Below are 24,982 nucleotides of genomic sequence, written 5' to 3'. Positions count from 1 at the left end.
TGTACAACCCGGCAACCACTGGAGTGTATATAAAGTCATATATCTGCTATTGTAAAATCTAAATAAACTAAGGGACAAAAGAAAGTATACCGAGGGTTATTTTTTATGTAATTTAACCATCACTCATTCCTGCAAAGGTTTGTAAACAGTAATCTATAGCTGGGTAATTTTGTGTAAAATAGATTGGTTCAGTGAAGATTTGGACAAGACATCTATTTGCAACCATAAAACCCCAAACACATGTATTTACTTTCAAAGATAAGATTTCTAAGATACCCACCAGCACTTGTGTATGCGATTTCTTAAATATTTAAAAAAAGTTTGCTATCAAATTATATTCTTGAAATTAAAAAAACCATGTAGAATTATTCTTTAAGTGCTTTTAGTTACTTTTTTGGATATAATATTGCTTAAATGAAAATTAAACATGATAAATCAACTGAGCGGTGTGGTTTCTTTTGCTTCTCGGTTTATATTAAATAACCGCTAGTAAATTCTTATTTCCGCATTTCCATATATATGAAAATAAGCTTAAAATAAATGTTGGTACAGCTAGAAGTATGTATGCTAATCCGATGAATTATTGTCAGCTGGTGTACTCCCTTGTCAATTCACTTCAACAGCTGCTGTTCAGTAGGGGTAGAGAAACATCAAGATGTTGTATAGGTGTAATATATTTGTCACAGGATACCCGCCACGGCTGTGTGTTCGCGTGGGGCAGGGGAGGAGAATACAACGCCCGATCCCCCCAGTACACCTCTGTGCCGCACGCTAACTGCTTTCAACTTTCAACACGGCTGTTGCATTCCTACTGTTTGACCAAAAGCTGAAACATGACAAAAGGCCTCGGCGTTGAACAGTTAAAATAAAGCAACACGTGATAAGAATTCAACTTTATTTTGACTATTGTTTGGTTTTATTCCGGGTGGGACCACGTGTTTTACTTGTCAGTGACTGTACCCTAGCGGGGGGCCCAGATGTCACATGTTGCAAATGTTATTGATTGAAACTAAAGCTGCTTTGTTTCTTCAGGGCAGCTTAATCAGTTGGTTGCGTCAATCTGAGCACCGTCTACACACGAACAAGTCCTAAGTACTTTCAGGCGGATGGCGGTGTAGCCTCAGAGACTTTGAAGCCTCAGATTTCTCTGATCTGCTTTTAACCTCGTTCATCACCCAGCTTGAGTTTACCGTTAGCTTTTGTCTGTAGTCCTGTCCCAGGAGATTTAAACCAGCTCTTTGTATCGGTCGCGTGGACGCCAAGTCAATAATGAGTGAAAATGACCACCGGACAAGCTGACCACAGCTGTCGTCTGCTCGGTGTGATTCGACCAGCTGTCGCGTGCCACGTGCAACGAGCAGACGATAATGGTGTAGGGTCAGTGAGGTAATAATTTATGAATGACAAATACTTGTTATTAGCACCTGATTCCAAACTGCAATCAGACCTTACCTAACACAGACGCAATCGCACCAGGAGACCGACTGACATGGTGGCACCAGGTTGACGTGTATATCTAATGGTTGTCAATTACAGAAAGCACCCCGTTGCTACCTAGCCAACCGACAAACAGGTACAAGCCAAACTGATGCAAACAATGCAGGGAAGGGAGTAGAATATTTAATTATAGAGTCACAAGTTATTGGGCGTGATGGATGACCTTTGAGACAACTTATGTATTACATCAAGATTAACTACAGATGCTTAAGTACATGTATATTTTTTTCTAAATAATAATTATAATGAAATATAAACAAATGTGACCTGTAAAAGATCCATTATGAATAGTAACGAAATCACCAACTTGGAAAAGCCGAGCTCTCGCCAAAAGTGTCCAAAAGCTTTGACATAACGGTGCTACAACCTGAAAGTGTTTTTCTTTTCTTTAACTCCACACTCACCAATGTTCCAGCTAATGACGGAGGTTTATAAATAATCGAGTCTGGACCAAACAATCCAGTGATTGTTATCACGAGTAACGTCCCATGCCGTTGGGGTACGATGATACGCAATCAACCGAGTCACCGATCCTGACCACCTGATCATTTTAGTCGCTTCTTACGACAAGTAAAGGTTGCTGGGGAACTATTCTACCCCGTTTTTTTTTACCTGAACGGTGTTCCATGAAAGAATGCATAACCCATACACCTGGAATTTATCCGAAGACGAAACAAGACAGAGGCATCAAGGTTTTAATCTGAGTACCAAATTTTCTTCGTCTACTGAGACATACTGATGCAGGTTTTTGATATCAACTGTATTAATACTAGTAACTCCCAACATTTTCATTTTGTAAACAATATTTTTGTATATTTCAAGTGATATTTTCATAGCAATGAACAACACACTTGCTATTTCACTGCAGTGAACAACACACTTGATATTTCACTGTTGTCAACCAGACACTTTGACGGAACTATTGTCATACAAGAGTTACATCCCCTCAAATTATCTCCCTTTATCGTGTGTTGTCCCGTACACAAACTATTGACTTCCTTTTTACGTTAGTTCCACATTGACAAGGCAAAATAGTGACAGATGGTTATTTATGGAATTACTATCGCTTCATGCCGTTTGTTAGTCTCTTGAAAATGTTTCGTTATAAACTGTAAATTTCTCATCTAACTCTTCAATCGAGACTGTTCGTCTCGCAAAGCGCCATTTTTGTTACTTGACGAGCGTGTATTCTTTCGCTTCCAACAGACTATTTTTTGTTTACGTCGATTTTGTATATAATCATATTAATATGTATGGTACAGAATTTTCGTGACCCTAAATATTTTTTGTTACTTTTGATATATATATTTTAAGATTTTGCAAACACGAAACTACTTTTTTAGTCGCAAATAGGTGGTGAACCGTACCTGTGTGTGAGGTAGGGAGAATATACATTTCATGGTTTTACATTTGTTAGGAAATAATTTTATTTTCCGGGAGATAACTACACAAAAAGTATATAATAAGTAGGATATGAAATTGGATTGGAATATGAAGCTTCTCTCATCTCGTAACGGGCAGAAAAGGACATATTTTCACTCGTGGCTATGCCGCTCGTGAAAATATCTCCTTTCTCTCCGACAGAAAAACAGGATATTTCACTCCACACATGAAATATCTTGTATTTTTAGAAAGTACAGAGTTAATAACATTCATATGTGCACTAGTGCAAATATCACTTCACGCGCACCAGTGTATTGTTTATGTCATCCGTACGGAAGTGTTGATGTCATTCGAATCTAATTGTGACGTAAGGTCGGAATGACGTAACACTAGAAATAATGTCATAGCTGTTGAAGTCTTCCGACAATAGTGGTTTTCTAAGGCTACTCAAAATGATTAAGAAATAATGGGTAAGAAAGAAATCTGTACACTCAACTGTGTGTCTCATACTGTACTCGTGTACACTGCTAAAAGAATTCATGTATTCATGGGAAATACAAGAATTCTGACTTTTGTGTCGTAAAATCAGTATCAAACACTTGCTCATTTATAACTTCTATATAATCAGTGTGAAAAGTACAGCCACCCAGCTTCGATGGTGGAGAGATTAGAGATGAATGTTTTTGACGTCATGGTAACCGATGACGTCATAATACTCTGCAAAGCACCTAAGCGATATATCCCATGGAGGCAAGTTTGGAATGATAAATGTTGTTCATCGAATCGACTACTGGCCAGTGTCGCTGCGCATGTTGTTGTGTGTGACACACTGACATTAACTTACAACAATAATACAGACACCCACAGACATTACCTGAGGGATTTCAAAGAAATTATTGTAAAACATCAACTCGAGCTTCAAACAGTGTTACTTGATAGTCTTAGTAAAGTCCTGCACTATGGTCCAATATCACACTCTGCCTGTCTCGAACTATGGATAACACGATACGTAGCTATGGACCGCTTGTTAAAATGACAGCCATACAGCATCCGATATTGGCATGACAGTTGCCCAAATTAGGTGGGGTAGCAAAAACAAGCTTTCAACGTAATGGACAAAGGTTACACATATCTTAAATCGCTCAAGTTCAATGTCATGTCACGTTAATAGCGTGTGTGGCCACCCCCTGGTTGAAGACACACAAAAACTCTCCAGCTCACAGAAAAGGTCATTCGTCTGATGACGTCACGTGTGATACGTCGTCATTCCTGTTGGAAGGCCTGGATCAGTTCTTGTCGGTTAGCTGGAGGATGTGGTCGCTGTCCAACAAGACGATCCATGACATCCCAGGGGTGTTCAGGGGGTGGGGGACATGTCTGGGGAGCGTGCAGGCCACGGCAACACGTGGGGGTAGTTGGCTGCAAGGAAGTTCTGTACGCTTCGGGCTGTATGGGGGTCTGACGTTGTCATGTTGATAAATGACACCACATGGCAGCTGTTGTAGAAATGATAGGACACTCGGGCGAAGAATTTCATCCATGTAACGTTGAGCTATCAAATTTCCGTTAACGATGATCAGTGGTGTTCTTTCCTGCCCACTAGTTCCTCCCAGCATCATAAAACCCCTTCTACCATACCGCACGACCCCCTGAAAACAACATACCGCCGTTCGGCGGTAAACATGGTGTGTTGCATCAGCTCTGAACAAACAGAACCTGCTTTCCTCAGGGAAAACGACCCTCTGCTAGGCACGTCGCTACCAACGACGTGTAGCCCGGGCCCAAACACAATCTCTGACGATGTTCTTGCGCTGCCAATAATTGTCCTCTGTAAGGTCTTGAACCCCTAGTCGCCTGGCCACTATGTCGACTAACCATATGCCCTGAGGCATTCGTCGCTGATGACGTCATTGTCAGGAATCGAATCCGGAGATGCATAGTACAAAGGCACCGGTCTTCATTGGGCGTAGTAACCCTGGTTCTGCCTGTTCTTGGCCTGTCTGATGTCTGCCCGGTCTGTCTGTAACGTTACATAAGGTGGTTACAGCAACACGGGAGCAAACAAACGTTCTAGCTATGTGGACATGGGTGGCTCCCATCTGTATCATACCCAGGGACTGCTAGCGTTATTCGGGTGTCACTCGTGGCATATCTGTGGTTTGTTTTTGTTATCAGTGTGAGTGTCTGACATACCGTCCATATCATTTATATACCCTTATTGCACGTGTAGTTTCGGCTACCTAAAGGGCACGTGTTTTTCACTTTTTCGCATTTTCTGCCATACACGTGGACGTGTATCACTTTCTGCATAAAGCATTGTTGTGTTTGGACCATATGATTTGCACTGATTTAGCTTGAACTTATGTTTTCAAGTTTTGCCATTTCATTTTTAAGGTGGTAAAGTTCCTTTTGGCCGTCAGTTTATAACAATGCTGCAAGCAAGCCCATAAGGGAGAAGTTCAAATGGTAAATGTCGGGTAAAACCTTTTTCTTAAAGTTTTCGAACACATAAATGCCCCCCTCTCAATGAGAATTAGAGGTGTTGTATTTTGATTTGAACAGTACTGCTCAACTTTTGATAGGGTTAATCAGTTATATGAGATGTATGATAACCAGCTTATTTCTACCTGCGCCTGACAGTGGTATTATAATGTGATCGCCTGTATACGTTTGTTTGATAGTTTAACGCCCCACTCAGCAATTTTCCAGCTATACGACCTCGTTTTGTAAATAATAGAGTCTGAACCAGACAATCCAGTGACTGCCGCAATGAGCATCGATCTGCGAAATTGGGATACGATACCATGCATCAACTAAATCAGTGAGCCTGACCATCCGATCCCGTTAGTCGCCCCTTATGAGAAGCGTGGGTTGCTGAAGGCCAGTTCTAACTCAGATCTTCGCTGGGATTGATATAAGCGACATGCAGTTCCATGATAGCAAGTTCCGATTCGTTATCACGCCATCGACTCTCATTCTCTAAAATGTAAGGTTGAATTTGCCTTAACCGTACTTTTGTGGGACCGAAAGTTTAGTCCGGATTAGTGAGGTTACAGCAAGACATATCGAAACAGGAAATAAAAATACAGTAACTTATTTCTTTTAAATTTTTTTTTATTTACCATAGTATAGTCGGAACCGCCGATATGGTCTGGTGTTGACTTGAATCCGTATTAATCAGGGTATGGTTTTGGAAGGTTCCACTGTACATTAAATTGATCTTGACAAATGTGTGTGTGTGTGAGTTGGGTTTAACGCCGCTTTTAACAGTATTCCAGTCATATCGCGGCGTGTCAGCTTAATGTGGGAGGAAAGCCCGAAGTGATGCAGGTCTCAGACGTTTACCACTTTGGTGAAACCCTTGAGCACGGGTATGGTCCTGACCAACCTAGAAACATAATCGGGGCGAACCGGGATTCGAACCCACAATCATAGGTTTCTGGCGTTCCCAAGGGACGCAACTCTGCACAGCGAATCGCGGCGCCTTAGACGACTGGGCCACCCGTGCCCTCTCTTGACAAATGATTTAGCCAGACTGTATATAGGTATTGTTTCTTTCAGCACCCAACGTGTTTGATACGTATGTAATCTGGCTCAATGTCTGTCACTGAACCCTACTGTCGACAGATATATCGTCGTGATATATGGCTGTAATATGTGGCGTAAAATAACACACACTCACTCATTTTCAAACACCGATATCACAGAACGATTTAGATTTTACGTCTCTTCGTGTGATGTTGCTGGACTCGCGGCGAGGGGTTGCCTGATATAGGAATCAAACTGGTGATGTATGTGTGACGAACAGACACTTTTATCATGTAATTCCTCACATTTGTCACAATATATAGTCATTCCGTGGATATCCAGGTTATAAAAAGGAGCCCACAGGCTCTCTTCATTTTCAGCCTCATACTGCAGAAATCTAGACTTGCCAAGCATTATAGACTTGCAGTCAAACCGAAAGTGAAAGTGGCTTTTGCTGTGTACATTTCTCTATCTCTATATATATAATTATATAGGTCACGGAAGCGTTATCAGAGGCTGTATAGTACGCTACAGTAATTGTGAGCAGCTGATAAGAAGGCTTTGTGTACCCACTTGTGTACTTATGAAGTTAATCATTTTAATTTTCTAAGTCAGCCATAACGAGTACACGAATGGACGTACTCTAAACAGTAAAGGAGCGAGTCGGTGCCCCATTTGTGAATGATAGGTAAGTCCAGAGCTATAGCATATAATTCAGTTGTTGGGTTTGTCACAGTCTCCGGTAGTAGTAAACGCACCATCGCTGACGGGAATAACTTTATTAAAAGGTCAATACTAGTGTTCCTGCACCAGTGTGTCTGCGCAGGAATCGAAGAGACGTACGTGTTTATGACACGGAGATACCCTCGTGCATAGCCGAGAGCTGTAAAGGGGTCCAAGGGTGGGGTGGGATGGGTTGGGTTGGGGTGGCGCGTTGTCGAATATCTCAGAGTGGGAGTTGGGGCGGAGCTTTGGGTATGATGGCTTAGCTTAGACTGATGGCTGAAGTTGAATGTCTTCAGCAGAGCCAGCGGTGGGTTTGTGGGGGTTGTGCTTGAAATGGGGTGGCCTGGGTTAGACTGCAGGAGGTGAGGTGAGGTGAAATTGGGTTTAACGTCGCGTCCAAGATTATTGCGCCTATATAGCGACGTGCATGCATGCATGCATGTGTGTGTGTGTGTGTGTGTGTGTGTGGCTGCTTGTACTAGTCCGAGACTAATGCCGATTTATAGTGCTAGCCCACTGAAGTACCATGCCACAGTTTAACATGAATACCCCACTCAGACACAGTATACTGACTCCGAGCCGACCAGTCCTTGTTTTAACCCCTCATGCAGAGCGCCAGACAGGGTAACAACAAGTACCATCTTTTAACGTCTTTGGTATGACGCGGCCGGGGATCGAACCCCGAACTAGACTGGAGGAGACAGGATCTGTGGGTTATAATCTTGGAGTGAGGGTTGAGCTATAGTCCTGCACCATGACTGTGGAATATATTTTAGTTAACAGTTTCTCATGCCCGAAAGAATATGTCATAGTTTTCCTGACATAAATAATGTTCAAATTAAAAGCACACACTTTCTCTCTGGGGTTGGCTAGCTTTGGTTAGGTAAGTAGGTGAGGTAAAAAAATTATAAAGTGACAAAAGTAATCACTAGGGGTGTATTGGCCCAGGGTTTATGGGTGTCTTTAATTTGTTGATTATGACATAATGTGATGAAAATGCAACCCACATGTTGTAGCGGTGCTGTCGTCACCCTTCCTGCATGCATGGGTGTGACCCTGTGAATGTTTACTGATGGAGAGGCTTGCTGTCAACAACTACATGCTAAACCAGGTGAACATGTAACACAATGTGATGGCGGTGATTTCAACATAATACAAAGTGTTAAATCAATATTGGGATACTTTATTACCACGGGCAATCTTTTTCGCAAGCTCCTCAAAGCAATAGCCCGTTCGCGGAGCTCTCTACACTATGTTACCGAGAGTGTAATAGAGGTGTCACGCGCAGGGAAGGAGCTTGTCTTTTTTGTTCCAAAGGGCAATAACTCTCTTTTAGACGGTCTAACCAGTCGCTCCCCGGTTCAATGTGCGCTGCGACAACGTGTGACTGGAAGAGAAGGATCCAAGCTAAAACGTTATCCTGTAGCAACCTAATTCAAAAACGGTCTTTTAAGACTAAATATTTATAACTAGCACATATTTTGTAGTGATTATTTGTATAGAATATTAACATTTCTTCTGTCTTCAACTAAAACACGAATTGCCACGATGATAGCAAGATAGCGGGAAAAATGCCATAAAAAACGGTATATTGCCACGCCATTTTCTGATATTGCTTATCACTAGTATCAGCATTTGTGTTATTTCCCGTGACAAGTCTTAACTGTTGCAGCATTCAAATCTTAAGAAATATTTGTCATACTGCCATTTGGACTTCAATGTAATAACATATCATGTTGGAGATAAACCTGGATTTGCAGAACACTGACATTGACATTGGTAAAGTTACCACTGACTGACATTGACATTGGTAAAGTTACCACTGACTGACATTGACATTGGTAAAGTTACCACAGACTGACATTGACATTGGTAAAGTTACCACTGACTGACATTGACATTGGTAAAGTTACCACTGACTGACATTGACATTGGTAAAGTTACCACTGACTGACATTGACATTGGTAAAGTTACCACAGATGGCACTGGTCCATAATTTGTCCCAACAAAAAACAAATCATACTGCATGACTAACCCACAAGGATGTGTATGATACATAAATAGATGTGAAATGATAGTTGTATGTTCATGTTTTGACAACATGTATGTTGACAAGTTATTTACAACCCATGCTCTATCCTCTACTTCAAGACACCAGTACTTAGTATTAAGTCTATTTATTAGATATTTTGATATAGAAAATATGATTTTAGAAAGTTTATTATCAGATATTTTTATCATGACATAATGCAAATGTAACCCCACAAGCATTCCATGTAGATATATTTGTTACTTGTTTTTACATATAATAGATTCTGCTTACATATAATGACTGCTAAAAAGTCATGCATGTGTAATCTAAAACTACATGTAGTACAAATGTACAATTATATAAATAATTAAAAGACATCAAATATAACTATAACTTTGGACAATGCAGATATCTGTTGATGTAAAGAGAACAAAGTATAACATTATCAATTTTTGTGTGTGGGAATTTGAAAATATGTAATAAATATATATATAATCCTTAGAACCACACACACATGCACGCACGCATGCAAGCACGCACGCACTCACGTGCGCGCACACGGATCCTGATAGATGTGGAGTGTTGTTGCACTTGTATTGAGGGATTTATCCCAGATTCCAAACTAAGAACCATTGGCAGGCAAATTGGAGAACAAATCTTTATATGGTTTATGATTGGGATCTTTAAGTTCTTAGTTTCTTAAATTCAGTGGTATTTTAACATTGTATTTTAACATTGCATTCTAGGCAATAATTTGAAACTAAGCCTAAGGTCTCCTCCTCTGTGTTGGCCCTGTTGTAAGTGAAATACAAGTCCCCACTACAAAGTCATAACATTAGTAATTAGTACTAATTACTACCAGTATTGTGACATGATTTGGGAAAGTGTCAATTCAATATTTTACTGACATTTCCTTAAGACTTGGGCTGAAGATCCACGTCTGAGCAGGTCTCATAAATCTCTTTGTATGCAACATGCTCTGCTACCTGCCACAAAAGCTGAACCTACACATGTGTCATCCTCGATAATCGAGGTTATTATGTCACCATTCTAGTATTATGATTATGATAAATTCTCTGTACCCATTCACAGCCATTGCTTCGTCTCGGAAATGACATCACCACCTCAATCACTCCTAGTCCTAACTTAGCAGAGCACTTTTTGCGCTTGTAAGATTAATTTGATGGGACAGATATCTATTGACTTGAATCAGGCTCTAATCAATACTATACTATAATACACTGGATTGCTGAGGATGGCTTTACATCAAGCTCATCTTTTAAGACCAGTAAACAAGTTTTAAGATTAAATATTGATATGATCTTAATTACTTAGAAATTGCATCTCAAAGAACAAAATGTATAAAAATAGTGGACAATATGTCAGTATATTGTCAGTACTGTGTTGTAAAGGAGTAAAACAATATTGCATCTTTATCAATTAATAGTCACTGCATTTACTCGTAAAACAGCACTTCAAATTCTCTGTGACTTTAAGAAATATTTTGTGTGCTTGCAAGCTTAATTATTATTTAATATTTTAGCACCAGGGTTATGACCTGCTGGATACAACGATGGAAGAAATACAGAGGTTTCAACAAGACTTTGTACGTATCAATGGAAAACTACCAAATCAAGAATGTGTGGTCAACTCAAATGAACCCGTTTGATTAATTTGATATGCGCTGAAAAAAATCAGTTCCCAAGAATGCTGGTAAAAAATCAAACTGAAATGAATGATAAAAACAAAATTGAGAATGCATGAGCAACTTGTTTGATTAAATTGGTATGGATTGAAAAACAATCAGTTCCTCACAATGTTGGTGAAAAAGGTTTTAGACAAATCAACCAACCAACAAATCAACCAATCAGTCAATCAATCAATCAATGCTGGTTGTTCTAAAAATAATGTGTTGTGAGTCACAAAACTTGTTTTGCTGCCCGATTTTGAGAAATGACTAGTGTACCTTGATATTCTATCACAAACAAACTATCCCATTCAAAAAGGTCGGTCCATCATATTAAAAGCATCTTTGTTTGTTGCTTTGGTTGTGAATTGTAATAATTTTTATAAAAGCCTTACATGTTCTACAGTCTCGCTGTTTAAGTTTCATGATTGTTTGACAGATTACCTCCTGATTCTTTCATTCTTTTGTTCATGATCTCATATGGTTTGATGAATATTGTATTACTTTTGTGTTCCGTCTTATTGAGAATTGTTTGCCAACTTACCAGGATTCAATGCATTACTGTTATTTCAGTGACTATTATTTTTATGTTATTTGTATAAAACTGATGGACAATGGTCATATTCAGTGTGATTGAAATACAATATTATGAATTCCTTATAGGTTGGGAATGCATGATGTTTGGGTGGTAAGGAATTGTTTATTTTATTGTGTGGAAAACCTGATTTTGATTATTTTTATTTACTGGTTATACATGATTTGAAAACAAAATAAATGCTCAGATCTTGGCATCAAAATTGATTATTACGATAAATTGCTTATATTTTATGTTGATTATAGGAAGATATTGCATCAACATCAGCATCAGCAACAGCAGCAACATCAACAACAGCAGCAACAGCAGCAACAGGAAGAACAAGAACAAATGCAGTGTGTAAGTGTATTGATTATCATTAACCTAATATCAAGGTGGTGCTTAACTCAAAAGACCGCCTCAATGGTCTGGTGGTAGAGAGTCTGCCCGGAGAGCAGAAAGTCCGGGGGTCGGTCCCCGTTCATGTCATACCAAAAGACATCAAAAGATGGTATTTGTTGTTAACATGCCTGGCGCTTATGGGTGTTAAAACAAGGACTGGCCGACTCAGAGTATACTGAGTAGGGTATTCATGTTAAACTGCAGCATGGTACTAGCACTATAAAATCAGCATTAATCCGGACTAGTACAAGCAACCAACCACACACACGTGCATGCAAGTTGCTAAATAATTGCACTACTCTTGAACGTGACATTAAACCCCATTTCACAAAACACACAACTGAAAGACTGACAACAGGGTCAACAGAGTTGCTTCCCTTGAATCACATTGTTCTTTCTGAGAGTTTTGGGGGGATGGCTTTCAGAATCCCCATTCCAGAGACCATATTTTAACAACTATTTTCACATTCACCACATTTATCATGCTGACGACTGGACCACCTGTTCCTCAGTCAAACAAATGCACTTTCAAAAGAGCACTGCAATAAAATAAGTTTTGCCCCTTGACGATCTTTGATACAAGAACCAATTGCCTAGCCTTTGTGATTGCATCCTCAATTTTCCAGTGTATATAACTATTCTGTTATGTTAAATACCTCAAACTATTCACCACTAAGGGTTCGATTTGATTCCAGCCAAATTATCCTGTCCTTTCATGATTGAAACAAGCGTCGATATCACAGTACTTGACTACTTTGTTGCACACTATCTCCAATAAAGCTGGAAACACTGATAGCATGAGATTTCTCTTCCCCATCTTCATTCTCCGGACAACCATTGTATCGACGACCTGCTAGCACAAGGGAGCGATTTTTAAATTCAATCTATTTGCTTAAAATATCATGTATTTTGTTTTCCTAAGATTATCATATATTCAGTGCAACTGTTTTAACATGCAGTGCTACTACCCTGCAGGTATCTTACACCGGGACAATGAGAGGACAGCCCAGAAACTTCGAGCCGAGCTTGGACAAAACAGTATTTGTACAGAAGTAGAGTTGTCTAGTAAGGATTAGATATATAGCTTTCCTGTAACTGCCTCCAAATGTTAAAACATGACTGATTGTGTCTGAGACTTGTCATGTTCAAATACTCCTAAAATGTATCAGTAATAGTCAATAACTGTTTCTCTTGTACTGCACCTAAAATTACCTTTCCCATTGTTTAATTTTTTGAAGCACATATAATTTTTTTTTTCAACCGTGTTTTTGTTTTTGCTTATGCTATGCCATTCCTTGAAAGAGGTCACCAGTCTTGCCAAAATAGGTCACATGGAAGATTAGAATCAAGTTTACTTCTTATAGATTTTTAACAAAAGAAGTAAAGAAATAGAATGCCTCCAAATATAATCCTTCCTCCCTACCCATTCAGGAGAAACAAGGTGTTTTTTTTTAGCTGGATTTCTTTTAACATTTCTGTTCTCTTTCAGATATTTGCTTTCAAGAACATGTCAGCTTTAAAGCCGTGTATCTTATTGTTGATTCAAGAATGGCAGACAAATTTCAGAAAGAGCGAGTATTTGATGCCCTGATATGGTTGGACAGTAAGTAGGATATTTTCATTGTTAAGTCACATGTGCTATTTTATTTTATACGAACAGATAATTAGATGGGAATATTTTCTTCGATAATCACTCAAAAGCAGGGTGTGGAAGGAATGGATGATTCTCAATGTTAACTCATGGACAAAAGGTCCAATTTTCTGTTTCAGATCTTCATGTAAAGAGTATTGTATCAGAGTTAAAGATCTGATTTTAGTGAGATTGACTAAAGGTCCCAATCCTTTTGGATAGCTAATGATAGAATCATATTTATGTGAATACATACATGTATAATGCAAAACATTCTGAACATCACACTGTAAGACTTCCATTCGCTCTGGCAATGATGGCTTGCTTAGACTTCAGCAATTTACAGATGTAGTCTTACCTATTTATCTTTAAATATGCTGATGCATCGATTTTTTATTGTTCATTGTTCAGCTGCTAAAATTGTATTTTCTTCAGGTTTTTCTGATTTTGGGAAGCCTATATATGTCATAGATGATATTAAAGATGAGAGGAAATTCAATACAACATTTTATCGCCTACCGGAATCAGCGAGGAAATACCACTGGCAAGCTGGAAACAACACTTTAAGTATGTACCTGATGTGATGCTGATAAGGAATACAGACATCTGTGTTGCTGGTAACACTCGGAATATTCTGTGTTCTTTTGGTACTGTTCTTTGGGTTCAAAACATGGCGGCCACATGTCTCGTGAATGACGTCATAGCAATAATGATGATGTATTACAGCAATAATGATGATGTATTACGGGATTGCACACTGACCTAGGACCTGCGACCTATGACGTGACACAAATACTGGGGGTGGGTGGCTCTCTAGCTTCAGTATGTAGTAGTAGTAGTAGTAGTAGTAGTAGTAGTAGTGGCAGTAGTAGTAGTAGTAGTATCAGTACTAGTAGTGGCAGTAGTAGCAGTAGTAGTAGTAGTAGTAGCAGCAGTACTAGTAGTGGCAGTAGTAGTAGTAGTAGTAGTAGTAGTAGTGGCAGTAGTAGTAGTAGTAGTATCAGTACTAGTAGTGGCAGTAGTAGCAGTAGTAGTAGTAGTAGTAGCAGCAGTACTAGTAGTGGCAGTAGTAGTAGTAGTGGCAGTAGTAGTAGTAGTAGTATCAGTACTAGTAGTGGCAGTAGTAGCAGTAGTAGTAGTAGTAGTAGCAGCAGTACTAGTAGTGGCAGTAGCAGTAGTAGTAGTAGTAGTAGTAGTAGTAGTAGTAGTAGTGGCAGGAATGGCAGATGTAGTGGTAGCAGTAGTATCAACAGGAGTAATAGGTAGTAATACCAGTGGTTGTTGTAATTAGTAGTAGTAGTGGTGGTGGTGGTGGTAGTAGTAGTAGTGGTATTTGTAGTACCTGTTACAGTAGTAGTAATTGTGGTTTAAGTACTGGTGGTATTAGTACTGGTGGTATTGCTGCTTGTTTCAGTCATGAAAGAAAAGAGTAATTTGAATGTACCATTTGAGCCAGACTCAAAATGAAGGTATGGTGGGGATGACTAAAGTTAATTGTATTCTTTTGACATGAAAGTGATAGTAATGTAACTTTAGGATACTAACATGAGGCCTAGGACTAATGTATACTCTAGAAGCTAATCCAAATGCCCCAAAAGGAGTACAAAATGACATAGATCTAGGCTACTGGTTTGGGTTCAAAATCACCGAAAATTTTGGGTAAAAATTGTTCGGGGTACAGACAATAGGCCTACCTCGATGAAGATACAAGCCACAGTGCAACTTGAGAAAGACGAAAATAATTGTTTGGGTCTCAGTGTCTGAATATGACCAAAATATATCATTCCCGTGGTACTGGACTTACAAAGTGTGATGATGGAAGGTTGGAAAACGTCTTGGTTATTATTCGACCACATGCATTCTTTGATACGCATTACGGCCTAGTCTGCTACATATGTATGTAAAATTAATGATGTAAGCAGCTAAACCTCTCAAAACCCATAAAAAACACTCACTACCGCGGAACTTCGAACACGTACCTGCCACGCCTCCTGCCGCTTCAAGGAGGTGATGCCGGGGCCAAACTTTCCTTCAAGCACCACCTTGTTTGGTGCCACCAGCTCTGCTAGTAGTAACGATTCTTCTTTGGTGAAGTTTGGCCGTCTCTTTTTCTCGTCTTCGGTCATGGCGTGGGCCTTTCTTGGAGCTCGCAACGGTGTTTATTATCGTCTGCGCTGTCCGGGAATTCCCCAATGACATTTTTCTCTCTCTTAGAGAAAAGAGTTCCACTGGTAGGCTAAAAATAGCTGGGATAGTCCTTAGTGATCACGTGTTTGCATTCAGTGAAATCAACTTAGCTAAGTTTTTGACTTAGACGCTTCGTAAATACCAACTTAAGTTTTTGACTTGGCTAAGTAACTTTTCAGAAACTTAAGTTTTTTCTTAAGTCAAAACTAAGTTGTTTGATAAATACGGCCCCAGGATTAATAAGATGGAGACATGATCCACTGGATCATGAAGAATTTCGGTGCCATTCTGTCCCAGAAGTAGTAGGTAATATGATATACTGTATTCGACGTAATAAGCGCCCTCCTCTTATAAGCGCCTATGGTGATATTTGTTAATATATTGGCTAGTAAACAATCCCAATTAGCACCCCTTCCAATTGATCAATGTACATAAGACTTATTTATTCGTGCATAATACGCAATCGTGTGTTATATGCATCCTTAATTATGGGCAATTTAATTCTGGAAAATATATCTGTCGTGTATAATACACACAGACTTTTCTTTTGTATCATTACAGGCTGTCAGCATAAACCGCGAAATTTACGATCTTTCAACTCTGTTTTTTTCTCACTAAAATTATATCCTAATAAGAGCCCCCTATTTTTAATTTTGAAAGCGCCCTATTTTTAATTTTGAAAGCGCCCAGCATATGGCTGGTAGAGTTACCTCCCTTGCTTAGTTTGAAGTTTTGATTATAACATTATGTATGCACAAAAATGAAATTATCACCATATGGATATTGTCTTGATGTAAGAGGACTGACATGATTCTAATGGTGTTTCAGTTAACACTGTTGTCCAGATTGGCTTGGAAAATGAGTGCACTCTCCAGAAGGATGATTTTGGATGTAATCTTATTACACAGATTGGGGAGTCCACAAATATCACCAACATCCAAATTGGTAGGTTCTAATCTGAAACATAAACCTTGGTCAGTACTGTTTTGCATGACTACAATCCCTGTTAGTCGTCAGTTCATCTGCAAAACGTATTTCAGTTATATTGTCTTTACAGAACTCCTTACTAATGAGTTGGGGCGAAGGGGTAGCCTCATGGTTTAAGCGTTTGCTAGTCACGGTGAAGACCCAGGTTTTATTTCCCATGTGGGTACAATGTGAGAAGTCCATTTCTGGTGTCCCTTGTCACGATATTGCTGGAATATTGCTGAAAGCAGCATGAAAACATACTCACAGACTTACTAATAAGTCATTAGTCCATAAATTTGTTAATCCCGTTGATTTCAATGGGAACATAATTGTCCAGTTTAAGATTGTTTCACTGTACACATTGCTGTCCTCGGCTTGTAGCAAGCCGACATTTGAAATGGTGAGCATAATTTGATGCTGCTTTTACAAATATCAGGGCAAGGGATACCAGAAATAGTATTCACGCAATTTACCCATTTGGGGGATCAAGCTCGGGACTGTGATTTTTGTGATGAGTAAACACTTAAACCATGAGGCTACCCACCACCTGCCTTCATTTCAAAGCCACCTTGATTTTCCACGGAATGTTTTGTCTGATCTGCACTAAACATGTATGGTTCTCCATTAATAGGAGATATCACATCTGAAAATACAGCGAAAATAACCATCACGTCCATCGGACAGGATCCTGACACAGAGAGGCGACTCTTCAAGGTGTTCAAGGATAATCAGTGTATCATCAACAGTTATCTCCCCCTGCAAGGTGCTCTTGTAACTTCTGTGGAAGAAGGCTCTATAATCCTCAACCTCAAGCTGGACTCAAACATCAACGTGCAAGAGTTTCTTAACCACAGACTGCAGAAGATTCTCACTTGCCTGTTAAACAACGATCTGCTTACTATTGTGAAGGATCAACTGACGCTTCACATCCATGTGGAAAGTCAGCTCTCGGTTGATGTGCAGGATGTCATGTCTGGACATACGGGTAAGCTGTGAGGCTGGGACAGGTAACTTCGGTAATCGGGTCAGTTGGGTCCTGAGTAGGACCTGGATACCCACAGGACTACCCACACCTGTGGCTAGTCACGTGATACATTGTTTGATGACAATAACAATTAATCTCCATGGTTACACTACAAGTTACTAATGTTTGTATTTTTCTCTGACTATGCACACATTCTTTCTGACTTTTATATGTTTGAGTAAAGATAGACCCTCGGTCAACTTCAGTGTATGCATGATCAGTTTTAGTGTATCGAAGTGTCTAAATACATGTCGTTTTTGCCAGGGCTCTGTAAAATAATTCCCAATGGGACATTTTGTACCCAACTCTTGATACCTGCTGTGAGTACCTGGTTAGGGTCGGGTATTAGGAGGTTGGGTACCCAGGTAGTAAATTTGGATTCACCCCAGCTCTAGTAAGCTGGGTTGTTAATAGACCTGTTGTCTATTATGATGAGTTGGAGTGCATTAGTGGGGCCTATAACACATGTTAATCTTGGATAAAAGTTATGGGAAAAAATATATGAAGGGAGGGGGAGAAGGGTTTTGGAAAGAAAATTTTCTGTAGCTCAGCTTAATGATTTTGTTAGTTCAACATGGTCAGTAGGCTTCAAAATAAAAACATGTTATTTACAGTTTATAAAATTACATATTGACGTATGAATTCTAAGTCTTGTGTTCCATTATTGTATTAGGAGATAAATTGTATGAAAACAAGAATGTTTGTGATGATCTGAGGACACCTCCATATGTAGCATCAGATGTACATTCTGACCAGCCAATCAGCATTCAGGCTTCTACATTCTCAGTGAGCGAGTGAGTGAAGCATTCCGACCAGCATATCTGATTTCAGTATCTCGAAAATCAACTTCAACCTTTCCTGAACGTACATAATGAAGGCTCCACGTTTATGTTGTTATGGATAGTCATTTCTAAGCTGTATGGCATAGAGCCCACAAGTGAGTACCATCGAAGGCATACTTGTGTCCTGTTTTGGTATTTCTTTTGTTAAAATAAAAATTTCCGAATTGGGGGATGAAGACATGAAGCCTATCATTCTAGAAAGATGACATCTGATTGGCTTAAGAGCCCATTCATCCTTAATTTGAAACGGTCAAGGGTTCAGGTGACACAACTTTATATCAAGGTGTCCTCAGGTCATAACACAGGTATCGTATCAGAGTTAAAAAACTTATTTTAATGAGACTGAAATTTCTTTTGCACGTGGGAATGTTACAATACTTTTACCTGATACTGAAGGTCACATTTAGTCATTGGAAAATCTGTTATGTTGATGATAACTCAACAACATGGAGAAGGAGAACTTGCAACACAAATCCTTGGGGTGAGGCATTAAGTTTTTGAGTGACCTTCATTCAAGTCAAGATCACTGGAATGATAGTTGCTTCTTTGTCTGCTATACCAACCCAGTGTTGGTGTGACATGATCGTAAGAACTGTTTCTTTGTGTTTTTGTTTAATGCCACACTCAGCAATATTCCGGCCATATGACAGAGAAACAGTGACGAGAAATCAAATATTCCTCATGGTTTAAGAATTATTTTATTATTTATTTTGGAAACTGTGACTGCTCCCAGTCTTGGTAATTTCAGAATATGTACAGTTTTGTATTTCTTTCAGGACAACCTGCTGCCATTAACCCCAAAACCTTTACAGAAAAAGAGATTCAGACTAAGCTGACTTGGGTCAAGTCAAATCCCAAAGTCATTGACATCGCATCTCCTTGTACCAGTACCACTTTTCCGTCACCAGAAATGTCAACCAAAGACATATCAAGAGCAAAACCAATGGACGTCACTTCTCCAAGTAAAACAGCTTCTCTTTCACGCACACCATCAAAGTCAGATGATGACACTGCCAAAATATTGACCTCCCCCAAGCACAGAACTCAAACCACATTAGACAGTCATGTTGGGAATTCATCTTTAAGAAGTTCAAGTCAGTCTGATCTTGACCTTGGTCAAAAGAAGTCTACAATGTTCCCACCATCAACATCAGGATCTTCACTGGAGAAAGGATCTGTTTCTTCTGCTAAAGACAACCCACAAGCAGCGAAAAGAACAAAAAAGGTGAGATACTCAACACATGTATGCCATGACAAATTGAAATGTGTTTATGATTAATATGATTAAAAAAAACCTGACAAATTATGTAGCTGCAATCGTGTTCTTGTATCGATACTAGTGCCATGCCAAGACTTACGAAGAATCAGAGAAACCAGGCCTTATGACGACTGTAAGCTGATGGTGACCTGGTATCGTAGCTGTAATCTGTAGATGGTTCTCATGTGGACATTAAAAGCATTGGCAATCATGTGAGCAGTCTGGCCAGCATGCAGTCGTCCTAAAGCCTGGTGTCTTTGATTCTTTGTAAGTCTTGGCATGGCACTAGTATTGATACAAGAATGTTGGATCCACATTTTGGGGTGCAGTTTTTTCAGAAAAAGCACAAGTGCATTTTGTACAATGGTCATTTGTGAAGGTGCGTTTTGGTGAGCCATTATATCAATATTTGTGGCACTTTCTGTTTGTTAACATAAAATTTAGATACAGACTAATGTCAAAGCGAGATACTTCCAAAAAATGACATTTCAATGGGAAACTTTCATGAAGTATTTCCATGAATTGACGTTTCTTTTGCAGTTCAGTATATATTTCAGTGAGATTTACTAAAAGTAATTTCACCTCCATCCTTGTCCCTATGGGTAATATTGAAAGTTGGTTGGTGTGTTGTTTAACGCCAGACTCAGCAATATTCCAGCTATATGACGGCGGTCTGTAAATAATCGAGTCTGGACCAGACAATCCAGTGATTGATATCTTGAGCATCGATCCACGTAATTTGGATCGATGATATAATATTGAAAGTTAATAAGAATTGTAGTCAGTAATATTCATGTCTCACTGAAATTAAAACAATGAGTATTATTATGGATAACAACTACTTTATTGTACATACTCAATGTTTCAGGGCTACTTCTTACCCTTTCATCACTAAAATGTAATGATCTGAGGACAGTCCATTGGAGAATTCTCATTCTATTTTTCCAGGAATTTTATGACAAAAATGAACTACAAAGTTTTATCCCACATTCTACTAAAACAACAAGATTCTGTATATTATTTGCAAAAAGTAAAAAAATCCCTGCCTCTGTTTTCAGATTAAGGCTTGCCATAAATTATTCAAAGGGCAACTCCCATATTTTGAAAGACCACAAACCAAGACAAGTGGCTACTTTAAGATAGCAAACATCCATGACTATAAGGAATCGGTACAGTTTCTACCCTTCTATGTTGGCAAGTCAGATGATATAGGTGGCCGACTTGACCAACTTTTCAAAAGTCGACCCGACACCGATCCCAGTTCTACTTCTCCATCGTCCATTGAGGCACATCTGGCAAGTTTGAAACCAGAGGAATACGACAAAATCTCAGTCTTCTGGGTGGACAGAACAAAAGACAAACACCAGTGCAAGGGGTGCTCTATGCTTGACTGTCTGACCAGGGAATCGGGTGCTCCTCCGGATATCATAGACAAAGATGAGGAGTGGTCGGAAGGGGAAGAAATAGAAGAGAAAAATACTGCCAGGAAAGTCATTTTTCCTGGGACAAAGTTTTCATCATCTCATACGAAGCATGGATCCTCTCCTGCTCTGAAGGCGGTCAAGACATCTCGGCAATACAGACCTGTGGCCAGGACAAAGAAGGATGTTAAACATCCAGAGTCGGCATTCGGAATCATGGCCCCTGAATACGTTCCAGGTTCAGAATGCAGTCCAAGAAGCACATCATCGGGATACAAGACCTCAGATTCACGGACTGCATACAGTCAGAAGAGGATACCATGTGACACTATTCCAACAGATGTGCCACTCAAATTGAAGAAACCGAAAATAGAGAGGGAGTGGTCCCCTTGAAATCAATAAGCATCTATTGCAGAATGCATATAAAAGTTTCAAGGAATATCAATGCATGTTATTTTATGCCACAGTCATCAATATTCCAACTGTATTAAGTGGCTGGTAAATAGTCAAGTCTGGGAAGTTTACCAAGTGGTTGACAGCATGAGCAATTAATCCAGCCATCAGGGTATTGTGGACAGACAAACAGCCAGGTCACATGGTGACCACCTGATCAGCTAGTCAGCTGTTAAGTAATGGACTAAGTGCTTGTGGTGTTACAACGCTTTCATCAATGTTCCAGGACAATCACAGCAGGGGACACCGGAAATGGACTTCACACAGTGGATCCACATGGGGAGCTAAAGCCAGACTTCAATGTGACGGGTGAACGCTTTAACCACTGGTTACTGCACCGTCCCTTGGCTCTTGGCTACCCCACCGTACCTCGGTTCTTATCATAATGACAAGGTACTTGGCACCTGTGTATCATGCCCTGGAATTCCACAGAGAAACAAGATGTTTTTATCCCCCGCCCCAACGAAGTTGGCTGGGGATATAGAAATGGGTTCCGTCCGTGTGTGTGTGTGTGTGTGCGTGTGTGTGTGTGTGTGCGTGTGCGTGTGCGTGTGCGTGTGCGTGTGTGTGTGTGTGTGTGCATCCCGAAATCGTTTCCGGAGCATAACTCAGAAACCGTTCAATATTTCTCTACGAAACTTTGCATGTCTATCAGACTCATGCTGAACTAGTGCCTTTTGCTATTTAGGAATTTAATGAATTTATGTTTTTTACGTTTCCATGGCAACAAGTTGGACTTAGGTTCTATAAGGGTGGTGCTCGTTTCCGGAGCGCAACTCAAAAACCATTAAATACTTTCTTACAAAACTTTGTATGTCTACTAGGCACATACTGAACTGGTGCCTTTTGCTATTTAGGCATTTTATAATTTTTTATTTTTTACCTTTCCATTGCAACAAGTTGGACTTAGGTTCTATAGGGTAGAGTTTCTTTCCGGAGCACAACTCAAAACCCATTCAATACTTTCCAACAAAAACTTTGCATGTTTACCAGACACATACTGGACTGGTGCCTCTTGCCATTTAGGAATTTTAGAAATTTGTATTTTTCACGTTTCCATGGCAATAAGTTGGACTTAGGTTCTACAGGGGTGGTGTTCGTTTCCAGAGCTTAACTAAAAAAATGTTAAATACTTTCTTACAAAACTTTGCATGTCTACCAGGCACATACTGAACTGGTGCCTTTTGATATATAGCACTTTTAGAAATTTTTATTGTTTTTGTTTCCATGACAACAAGTTGGATTTAAGTTTTAATATAGGATTGGTTTACTTAAGGAGTATAACAAATAAACTGTTAAATATTTCCTTGCCAAACATTGCATGTCTATATATAAAGTGCATACTGAACTAGTGCCATTTGATATTATGGAGTTTTAAAAATGTTTATTTTAGAATTTCCATTGCAGCTATTTTGACATGGGCTAAGAAAAATTTTGGGTCAGTTACCTGGTTTGGGACCATAACATGTTAAAATGGGTGGGGGATTAGATGACTTTGTCAACTATACACTTGTTATCACTTGCTTTCACATCTGCTGGAGTGAGTGAGTGAGTGCACAGTTTTTAAGCAATATTCAAGCAACAGAAAAGGTCTCCACACATTGTGCCCATGTGGAGAATTGAAACCCAGGCCTTGAGCGTGACGAGCAAACACTTTTGCCACTAGGCAACCCCACTGTCCCCAAAACAGCTCGAAAGATCCCACTGAAACCAGATGTGACAGTTATTTCTTTGTTTTCTCCGAACCATTCATGATAATACAGGGCAACGCCATTAATCCAGAAGCTCAGGTTTCTACTGAAATCAAATGTCGTGGATTAACATCACTTTGTATACAAGTAAGCGTTCCCAGTAGTAATTGTTCAATGAGGGGTTCTGGATTTAGGGATCCGGACGAGCAAGGTTTCAGTGTAATACATGTATTTGTTTATGTTTGGTTATTGTACATATCGGTATGAACACAATTTTAGAATGTTATAGTAGTTTTAGGAGATAAAACGGTATATGAAACATTGTGTCAAGTTTGTTTCACCCAGTTCTTTAACGCTGCACTCAGCAATATTCCAGCCATATGACGGCAATCTGTAAATAATCGAGTCTGGGCCATACAATCCAGTGATTGATATCATGAGGATCAATCCACGCAATTTGGATGCGATGACATGCATCAACCATGTCAGCAAGTCTGACCTCCCGATCCCGTTAGTCACCTCTTATGACAAGCATGGGTTGCTGAAGACCAATTCTCTACCTGGATCTTCACAGGTTCATTGTGTTGATATTTATATATATTAATGCTGTAATTCAAGGAATTTTATTTCTATATTTAATCAAATATGTGTACTTATACATGTACAAGTATAATCACAGTATACAAAGTGATGCTGCAAAGGAAGAAAGTCCCACATGAGCTGTTGTTTGGTGTGTTGCTCAGCAACCCATGCTGCCATCTTCCAGATATATGCAGGGACCCGTCTGGACTGGCCCAAACTGAGACTGTTATTGTGATCAACAAACCACCAAGGGAGCAAAAGGAATGACTGCTGTTTTCAGCTCACCTTGACATGGTCAAAATGAATTTTTGTCATGGAGATTCACCCATCTGTCCATAATTTAAGAAACTTTACCAAACTTCATTGAAACTACTGAACATATCAAGATCTTATGTAAGGCATTTTAGTTCTATTTTCCTTTTTGTGTACACCTTTTATTCTTATAATAAGAAATATATATTTCACAACTGTTTTGGTGTTTGGTCTAAGTTGAAATACTGAATGTATTTAGCATCTATAGTCAATCTAATAAAAATCAGATCTTTCACTCTGATGTGGTAAATGTCTGCATGAAGACCCGAGGACACCCCCCATAAGGTCACATCTGGTGAACTTTGTAATCAGCCAACCAGCGTCAAGGTTTCTAAATTCTCAATACGAGTGAGGGAAGCATTCAGACAAGCATATCTGAATTTTGTATGCAAAATAATAAAGCAGTGCTATTACCTTTTCACTCTGTATGAATACTTTATACTTTTCTCAATCCCAATCCCAAAAAGTGCCATTCGGCTTTGTGAAATGGCTACTGCGTTATATAAATATGATCAAGTTTAGTGTTCACGGAAGCATGTGATGTCATCCATTATATCATGACATCATTGCATTCTAGAATCTGAAAACTGCGAGGGTTGACATACAGTGCTTCAGAAAATGACTAATTTTTCCGGCAACATGCAAGACACTGCAACATAGGCCTGGTTTAAATCCTGGCACACATAAGGGACACAACTCTGCACAGCAAACTGCAGTGCCTAAGAAGACTGGGCCATACATGCCTCTACCTAATGAAATTGATAAAAACACACCAACAAATGA

General features: G+C 39.4%; 1 protein-coding gene across 3 annotated transcripts; it reads left to right on the top strand.

Annotated features, from left to right (window-relative positions):
- The first annotated feature begins 6,937 nt into the window (after positions 1-6,937).
- Positions 6,938-24,505, top strand: LOC139479962 (uncharacterized). Of its 3 annotated transcripts, XM_071262911.1 has the most exons (11): positions 6,938-7,096; positions 8,151-8,245; positions 10,711-10,773; positions 11,695-11,788; positions 12,806-12,895; positions 13,320-13,433; positions 13,896-14,027; positions 16,476-16,592; positions 17,248-17,601; positions 19,259-19,707; positions 20,799-24,505. In XM_071262911.1, exons 2-11 carry the CDS (start codon positions 8,207-8,209, stop codon positions 21,552-21,554), a joined length of 2,208 nt encoding a protein of 735 aa, XP_071119012.1. In that variant the 5' UTR covers positions 6,938-7,096; positions 8,151-8,206; the 3' UTR covers positions 21,555-24,505. The 3 variants fall into 3 exon arrangements, with proteins under 3 accessions (XP_071119012.1, XP_071119014.1, XP_071119013.1); XM_071262913.1 differs by lacking the exon at positions 8,151-8,245; XM_071262912.1 differs by lacking the exons at positions 6,938-7,096; positions 8,151-8,245 and adding an exon at positions 8,497-8,720.
- The last annotated feature ends 477 nt before the right edge of the window (positions 24,506-24,982 follow it).

The sequence above is a fragment of the Haliotis cracherodii genome, unplaced genomic scaffold, assembly GCF_022045235.1.
Source record: "Haliotis cracherodii isolate W230 unplaced genomic scaffold, xgHalCrac1.p SCAF_4, whole genome shotgun sequence".
NCBI lineage: Eukaryota > Metazoa > Mollusca > Gastropoda > Lepetellida > Haliotidae > Haliotis > Haliotis cracherodii.
The sequence above is the reverse complement of the archived record's forward strand: the minus strand, read 5'-3'. Positions and strand labels throughout refer to the sequence as shown.

Bases quoted from the DNA above. Each gene is read 5' to 3' on its own strand.
- LOC139479962 (XM_071262911.1), top strand. From the start codon at position 8,207: ATGGAGAGGCTTGCTGTCAACAACTACATGCTAAACCAG. The intron at 8,246-10,710 runs GTGAACATGTAA...TTAATATTTTAG, and splicing joins ACAACTACATGCTAAACCAG to CACCAGGGTTATGACCTGCT. The intron at 19,708-20,798 runs GTGAGATACTCA...CTCTGTTTTCAG, and splicing joins CAGCGAAAAGAACAAAAAAG to ATTAAGGCTTGCCATAAATT.